Consider the following 9,293-nt stretch of genomic DNA (forward strand, 5'->3'; position numbering starts at 1 on the left):
TTTCTATGGAAAAAACAAAACTCACCTGATATGTTAAATTTAAAGACAAAATATCATTCCAATTTGAATTAGACGTTGTAATTAATAATTTCATCAATCTTAATATGGGGAAGGTATGTGCAATAAAATTGAAGACATGGATCTTTCGGTAAAATCGACATATACCTTCTAACTAATTTTATTTTGAATCAATCACAAATAAATAGTTAGCAAAAATTACCACATCACACTCAGTTGTCCGGTAAAATTTACAGCCCAAACAGCATCGCCATATCCAAGAATAGCTGCTCTATAAAATCCGTCTGGCACTTGGGGAAAATCATCCAAATTCACTTGACACTTGTCCAAAACATAACTTCTCTTTTCCATTGGTGGTTTAAAACGGCCTTTGAAAACGGGCATTGTCGAACACGACTTGATGCTATTCATTACATAGAATTTATAGAAGCCATTCATATAATCATACACATGCTGGCGTTCCACTATAAAAGGCAATAAACGAAAATCCCGAACGCCATTGTCGCTACGATATGTAAGGACTTCAATCTGGAATTGTGTTGATGATGATTTGATCTTTTAATCAAATTGTTTACTTACCTGGTTGGAGTCTCCAGCATTAACAGTTACATTAAGAGTATATATACCAGAGAAGGCAAACACTCCACGACTAACACGCTCAACCTTCCAATCGGAAAAGGAGATCAAATCTGGCCGAGATGTATGTACAGTTATAGATTTCATATCGAAATTGCGCTGAAAATGACATTTCAATTTCTCAACAACTTAGGAAAGGATTCTACTTTTGACATACCTCCATTAGGATGGATTTATATCCTTCGAGCCACGTCAAGATGAGAAATAAAATTAAAATCTTGAACATGTTTCTAATAATTTCTTCATTTATCCGTTATAAATAAAGCTTGCCACCAAATGTTAAACTGTAATTAAATTTATACCCATTTATATATATAGCACTTCCAAAACAACAATTGCATTGTTTGTATACATTTGCCTTGCAATTCTAGATAATCACTAATTTAATTTAAAATATCAATTTATGTTTATCTGACTTTGTTTTATTATAGTTAGCAATGAAATGTGTTAGGGGTATTCCGAGAGTTTGGATTACATTACGTAACAATATTAACCTTACTACCTTAGTTAAGTGATTGAGTTAGAAAAATATCCGATTATATTTATTACCCTCAACCAATTGTTCAATGTGAAACGTTGAATCCAAAAAATTACACGTCCTTAGATTTTTCCCATATTGGAATAACAATTAAAAGAAAATGAAAACATACCGTTCCACATTTTGGTTTTGCTTTCTTTAGTTTAGCCGTATATGTTTGTAATTTCGAATTCCCGATTTGGAGGGTCATCAACTTTTTTATAGATAATATTCAAAATTGGTCAATAGTTTGAAGTCATCAGCGTATGCTGATGCCCCTCCCTATTTTATGTATAATTTGTTTTCAACTAGAGCGGCTGCAATTTGGCATTCTGATTTTAGGAGGATGAAAAAAATTTTTGCCGAATTTTTAATATTGTGATGCAAAAGGGTTGACTAAATCAGCATAATCCCTTCGTTCCTATGAGATTGACTTAGATTTATTTTTATCAAATCGGATCAAACGATGTTTTTTTTCCATTTGGTTCATATTAAATTTAATACAGGGTTATGAAATTCGTGGTTTCAAAAGTATTGGACCGGAATTCAACATCTGTCAAACTATGTTCTTAAACCATTTTATTCTTTTCAGTTCAAAGTCTGACATTAACGAAAATTTATCGCTTAACTATCTCACAACCCATAAAGATTATCAAACCTACTGCCAAGTCCAGGTCACGCAAATACTGACAGCAGCTTACCATTCACAACGTCAAACTATGTCACGAATTCATATAGACAGCGGTCAAAAATAGAAGGAGTTATCATAGGTGAATGGAATTTTGTACAAATGTTTATTTTTGGCCTAGGAAACAAGTGGCAAAAAATGGATAGTTCGGACTAATATTTGGTATAGCTCCCATAGAAACTTTCTTGAAATGTTCATTGTTTTTCCCTATAAAATCGTCAATATACAAGCAAATTCGATGAACTTTTGAAGATTACCTCTGATTAGGCCTATAATGCAAGTAACGAAAAACTTGATAGATCGGACCAAGATTTTGTATACCTCGTTAATATTCAGCCAAATTCCATGAAAATTTACCGTTTACTTATAATTTGGATGAAGACGGTAATAAGTGTTGCAATTTAGATGTTGGATAACGTTTCATAATATCTACAATGCAAGTATTTTTTTATATTATAAGGATATTATATTCAATACTCACCACTATATTTGTTTTGTTTTTGTTATTATTACTAATAAAAAATATTTCATTTTTATATACATTACTGATTTATCATTCATAAGATTTTCGGAACACACATCAGAAATAATCACGAGGTGACGCGTAGTCCAGAAGCAATTATTTACGTGGAAACTTTGTACATATTAATCCATCAAAAAGGATAAAATAAAAAATTAATAAAAATGTATGTTTGTGAAAAGATGTTTGATAATATTGATATGCATTTTCATATACATAAAAACCAAACCACCACAAAAAAATTGCATCAATCTGAATTGGATGCGGCAATGAAATTGATGTACAGCTGTTTTGCCACACAGAGGGCATACTTCAATGATGCCAAACATATTCCTACTGTCAAGGTCATTTCAGAGATCTGGCCATTGATATTTCACAAGGTCTGTCTATTTGATAATTTTCAAAATTTTATGGATCCAGAAACAATTTGTTTGCGTTTCTCTTATATAAGGAATTTAAGGTACTAATTTAATCTATCTGAGCACTCATTTAAGTTTGGAATAACAATAGAGGATATAAAACGTGAAATTGAATCGGACACTCCATGGTTCCCATAAGTTGTAAGTAATATCTGTATATACTATTAAAATATTGTAACTGACCTAAACAATTGTAGGCACATCACCCACACAACATGAGAGACAATGAATTTCATACCTATGGCTGTAATAGTACGTTTACATTTAACCGGATTTCGTTAATTGTCAATTCCTTTGCATATATGTCAAATAAATCCTCATAAAGAAGGTTAACCCGGTGAAAAAGTTCTAGTGTACATGTCGTTTAAGTCGAAATTATGGGTATAAAACCGAACAGTAAATATGGTAATTTGTTTTAACGTTTACTATAAAACATTTTTGTTCATTATATCAACAAAGTATTTCATTTAATACAACTACAAATTACGCATAAATGTGACTACTTTTGTTGAAAGTTTTAAACACTTTCTGCGTAAAATCTTACAACAACAAAGCTGTTGAAAATTATTACTTTTTGTGCGGTATCTTGTTGCCTATCGTTATCATTGTGATTTTAACAAAAATAATTTAGAGTGTAATATATGACCATTATTTTATGGCTGTTTTGAAGGCTATAACAATGTCGGATTGTAATATAAAGTATTGAAAAAATGCTTATTTGACTCAGATTTACAAACAATTTTGGTTGTTCCTAATTATTTTGTGGCATGATTTGATAGCATCTTGTGAAAGTCTCTCCAAAGGAACTATTTCTGTTTGAACTTTCCACAAAGGTAATCTGTGTGCGTCCTCTAAATTTAGGTTATAATATTCCTAAAGATGATTAATAAGTATAAATAATTTAAAATCATAAATCATTTAAAAGCTTTTACATAGCAATATTTTAAAAGAAATTCACCATATCTCCGCTTCGGATAACGTTGTACCAAGTAATTGCAAATTTTATGTAAAATATTGTATGATTACTATGTACTGGATCCATCATTATCCTTCCTTCCTTTTTAGCCCTTAATAATAGCTTTAATTGTATACATGGACCTTCATTTCTAACCATTTCATGAATATGTCAAAATTTTTTATAAGGTGGCAAGCCTCCGCAGCTGATTTTTTTATACGCTGAAGAACACCCTTTTCACAACTCAAAAAAGAATTAGGACGAAACTTTTTTCTACCCCTCTAATTTTAAAATTTGCTTTACAAATTGTATAAACTAAATGTTACAGGGGTGGATAATTGTGAACACCATACATAAAAACAAGCGTGAATCCTAGTCTTTAAAATCTGAAGGAACTAAGAAAAGCACTTTTTTATTAAAAATTTCCGTATTGGTTTTTATTAAAAAAGTGTTTTTTTTTTTTTTTTTTGATACATACAAGCCATTTGGCCATTTTGGATACATACAAGCCATGCTAATATACGAGTGCGGTTCGGAAACTTCTTAGCCTATCAATGAAAGATAATAGTTGCTGATGTGTCTTTTTTTGAACACCTGTTTCTATATGAAGGAGTTGCCAGATCGAAATTTAACATGTGTTCATAACAGAGATGGATGTTTCCAAAACACTTAACTTTCTTCTGTTTATACCCCGCTTTTTGTGCTAGGCTAAGAAGTTTTCGAACTGCCCATGTAATCTTCCGAGGACCATTGAAATGGAATCGGGCGATACTAAATGTGTAATCTACATAGATATGCCCACATCAACCGGACACACCAAATTATTTACGGGAGCTATATCCAAATCTGTATCGATTTTAACAAAACATCACTGGCATCAAACTGGACATAATTCATTCGGACAAATATTGGGAGTTTAGTGCACCATTTACCAAAAATCGGACGAAACTATATGGAAGCTATATCTGTAGAGCAGGTGGATTTGGATGAAATTTGGCACAAGTCACTTATTTGACCCAAGGACGAAGAGAAAATCGGTTTAGATTTAGATATAACTGCCTTATATAGTTTCAATATTGGTCCGATTCAGACCAAATTTTGCATAGCGAACAGAATTATGTCCAGTTTGATGCCTGTGAAGTTGCTTTAAAATCGATACAGATTTGGATATAGCTCCCTTAAATAATTTGGTCCGATTTTATGTTAGTGGTGCACCATATATTATTTTAAATTTGCACGATGTTATATTTAGCATATTGGATTGTTGGAGTTTTATTTTATTTATTTATTTTTTGAAATTGTTTCAGATTTTCATCCGATTTCATATAAATTGCTAATTTCGGCAAAACGCATCAAAAGGGAACTACCATAACGCGTATTAGATTTTGTAAAATATATTCAAATGTAAAAAAAACCCTATATATTTTCGTCTGTGTTCATGTAATTTGTGCACGAAATAGTAAAGGTTTTTCCTAGCGAGATGAAATTGTGGATAGCGCACTGTGCTGCAGCATACTTAGAGATGGTATTTACCGGGTATTTACCGGGTAAATACCCAAGGGGTGGGTAAATACCGGGTAAATACCCATTTGCGGGTATTTATTTGGGTATTTACTATATTGACTCGGTAATACAACATCTTACACCCTATTTCCGGATTTCTGTTATCAAATCGATTTAGAATGGATAGTTTTACGATACTTTAAAGACGTGGGTAAATACTTGGGTAAATACCCGAGTTTTTACCCAAAAATTGGGTGTAAACTCATTAACTGCCGAACCACTTAACATAGGCGGCCAAAACTTTGCACACATGTTTCTAATGTCAAAGCAAATATAGAAATCCAACATGGGGACCCTGGGTCCAAGTTTTGATATAGCCCCCATATAACCATATCTCCCGATTTAAGGTATTTTTTGTTTATTAGACACATTTTACAACCAAATTGGCTGTAATTTGGCACAGAGTGCTCTTTTTGGGTACAAAATGTCCATGCAAAATTTTATGTATGTAGGTCCACGTTTACTGGTAGCCCCCATACAAAGGTACCCCTATTTTGAGTATTTACCCAAAAATTGGGTATAAACTCATAACCTGCCGAACCACTTGACATAGGCGGCCAAAACTTTGCACACATGTTTCTAATGTCAAAGCAAATATAGAAATCCAACATGGGGACCCTGGGTCCAAGTTTTGATATAGCCCCCATATAACCGTATCTCCCGATTTAAGGTATTTTTTGCCTATTAGACACATTTTACAACCAAATTGGCTGTAATTTGGCACAGAGTGCTCTTTTTGGGTACAAAATGTCCATGCAAAATTTTATGTATGTAGGTCCACGTTTACTGGTAGCCCCCATACAAAGGTACCCCTATTTTGAGTATTTACCCAAAAATTAGGTATAAACTCATTAACTGCCGAACCACTTGACATTGCACACATGTTTCTAATGTCAGAGCAAATATAGAAATCCAACATGGGGACCCTGGGTCCAAGTTTTGATATAGCTCCCATATAACCGTATCTCCCGATTTTAGGACATTTTTATCTATTAGCCAATTTGATTGGCTGGAATTTGGCTTAGAGAGTTCTCTATGAGTACCAATTGTTTGCTCTGGTCAACTTTTTCTGTCCTATATAGCGGTCCTGATTTTGGGTATTTATATATATTTATAAACTCTTTTACAGCCGAACTATTTGACGTGTGTTTTGAAGACCCCTTTTCCCATACATGTTGGATTCTATATTTGCTTTGACATTAGAAACATGTGTGCAAAGTTTTGGCCGCCTATGTCAAGTGGTTCGGCAGGTTATGAGTTTATACCCAATTTTTGGGTAAATACTCAAAATAGGGGTACCTTTGTATGGGGGCTACCAGTAAACGTGGACCTACATACATAAAATTTTGCATGGACATTTTGTACCCAAAAAGAGCACTCTGTGCCAAATTACAGCCAATTTGGTTGTAAAATGTGTCTAATAAACAAAAAATACCTTAAATCGGGAGATATGGTTATATGGGGGCTATATCAAAACTTGGACCCAGGGTCCCCATGTTGGATTTCTATATTTGCTTTGACATTAGAAACATGTGTGCAAAGTTTTGGCCGCCTATGTCAAGTGGTTCGGCAGGTTATGAGTTTATACCCAATTTTTGGGTAAATACTCAAAATAGGGGTACCTATGTATGGGGGCTACCAGTAAACGTGGACCTACATACATAAAATTTTGCATGGACATTTTGTACCCAAAAAGAGCACTCTGTGCCAAATTACAGCCAACTTGGTTGTAAAATGTGTCTAATAGGCAAAAAATACCTTAAATCGGGAGATACGGTTATATGGGGGCTATATCAAAACTTGGACCCAGGGTCCCCATGTTGGATTTCTATATTTGCTTTGACATTAGAAACATGTGTGCAAAGTTTTGGCCGCCTATGTCAAGTGGTTCGGCAGGTTATGAGTTTATACCCAATTTTTGGGTAAATACTCAAAATAGGGGTACCTTTGTATGGGGGCTACCAGTAAACGTGGACCTACATACATAAAATTTTGCATGGACATTTTGTACCCAAAAAGAGCACTCTGTGCCAAATTACAGCCAATTTGGTTGTAAAATGTGTCTAATAGGCAAAAAATACCTTAAATCGGGAGATACGGTTATATGGGGGCTATATCAAAACTTGGACCCAGGGTCCCCATGTTGGATTTCTATATTTGCTTTGACATTAGAAACATGTGTGCAAAGTTTTGGCCGCCTATGTCAAGTGGTTCGGCAGGTTATGAGTTTATACCCAATTTTTGGGTAAATACTCAAAATAGGGGTACCTTTGTATGGGGGCTACCAATAAACGTGGACCTACATACATAAAATTTTGCATGGACATTTTGTACCCAAAAAGAGCACTCTGTGCCAAATTACAGCCAATTTGGTTGTAAAATGTGTCTAATAGGCAAAAAATACCTTAAATCGGGAGATACGGTTATATGGGGGCTATATCAAAACTTGGACCCAGGGTCCCCATGTTGGATTTCTATATTTGCTTTGTCATTAGAAACATGTGTGCAAAATTTTGGCCGCCTACGTCAAGTGGTTCGGCAGTTAATGAGTTTATACCCAATTTTTGGGTAAAAACTCGGGTATTTACCCAAGTATTTACCCACGTCTTTAAAGTATCGTAAAACTATCCATTCTAAATCGATTTGATAACAGAAATCCGGAAATAGGGTGTAAGATGTTGTATTACCGAGTCAATATAGTAAATACCCAAATAAATACCCACAAATGGGTATTTACCCAATTTACCGGGTATTTACCCAATTTACCGGGTATTTACCCTTTGGGTATTTACCCACTGCCCATCTCTATAAATGGTGTATGCCACGGTTGCTCAATTAGGCCCCGATTTACATATAGCTCCCTTACATAAGTTTGCTCGGTTACATAGAAACGGTAAACCAAAGTATCACAGTCTGCCCAATTGATATGCAATTTTTCATAGATATCAGAATGGTGTGTGTTTTTTATTGTTCAAATATTTAAGTAGATCACACATTTAATTTCGTTCGATTTCATTTCAATGGTCCTCCAAAGATGATATGCCTGTTCTATCTACAGGATATTGTATTGTATTAGAAATCTTGTATGTACCCAACGTGACGAAGAGTGTATTATAGTCGGTCCGTCCGACTTTTGATCTTTCGTTACTGGTTTTTATTATAGCTGAAAACCACACTCTTCAATTCTGAAATCTCGATCTAAATTTACTTCTAATCTATTTTAAGAATATTTTTATAAAAAAAAGAAATTTTTACCATAGAAACTCGAGTGATCTGTTAAATTCGAAGACAAATTATCGTCCTCATACGGTAAGTCGTTCCCATCAAATTGACGCTTTTCGAAAAGTTAACTTTTCTATTAGAGTATTTTGATTTTTTAGCCTATCGAAAAACATATGGGAAATTACAAAATTCTTTTAAAATTCCATAAAATAAAATTTTAAAATTTTTTTTGCGAGCACATTAATGATTTTTGGTACATAGGTTAAGAAAAATATGCTGATTCGAAATCTGTTCGCGTTCACAAATTCGGATGCTGCGCACAAAAGTTATAGCGGTTATAAATCTTGTATTACAATATAACTTAAATTAATTCCTATTTGTTGTAATTCGCGAATTTCTTCACAAATGGTTAAACACATTTGTTTTCTTTGCATACTTGTCAAATCACATTGAATTACGGTTAAATTGTCGCGAAAAACAAATAGAAGCATGAAGATATCTAAAAATAAAATAAATTAATTTTTTTAATTAAATCGAAATGTTTTTTTTTTGAATTTTCGATTTTTTAGTAAGGTTAAGGGATGCGGTTTTGCCTTAATCTTCTAAAATATGCGACGCTTTTTTCTTCAAATTATTTTAGATGATTGTTAAATATCGGTATATTCATCTGATAACAGTTTCGACTGTAAAAATGACTAAATATATTGCAGTTACAATACATACAAATTACCAATACTTTGGAACCCAATTGCAAA

General features: G+C 33.5%; 1 protein-coding gene across 1 annotated transcript; it reads right to left on the bottom strand.

Moving 5' to 3' along the window:
* Nucleotides 1–216: 216 nt before the first annotated feature.
* LOC133326790 (uncharacterized) lies at nt 217–817 on the bottom strand. Its single transcript, XM_061535397.1, has 3 exons — nt 812–817; nt 598–753; nt 217–546 (listed from the first exon to the last, which is right to left on the bottom strand). Exons 1-3 carry the CDS (start codon nt 815–817, stop codon nt 217–219), a joined length of 492 nt encoding a protein of 163 aa, XP_061391381.1.
* Between the last annotated feature and the right edge of the window lie 8,476 nt (nt 818–9,293).

This window comes from Musca vetustissima, unplaced genomic scaffold (assembly GCF_032173495.1).
Source record: "Musca vetustissima isolate MV318-11 ecotype Yass unplaced genomic scaffold, APGP_CSIRO_Mvet_v1 utg20390, whole genome shotgun sequence".
NCBI classification, from domain to species: Eukaryota; Metazoa; Arthropoda; class Insecta; order Diptera; family Muscidae; genus Musca; species Musca vetustissima.

Excerpts from the sequence above, each read along its gene's own strand:
- LOC133326790 (XM_061535397.1), bottom strand. Across the intron at positions 547-597 it reads ATGCTGGAGACTCCAACCAG|ATTGAAGTCCTTACATATCG; the intron begins GTAAGTAAACAA and ends ACACAATTCCAG.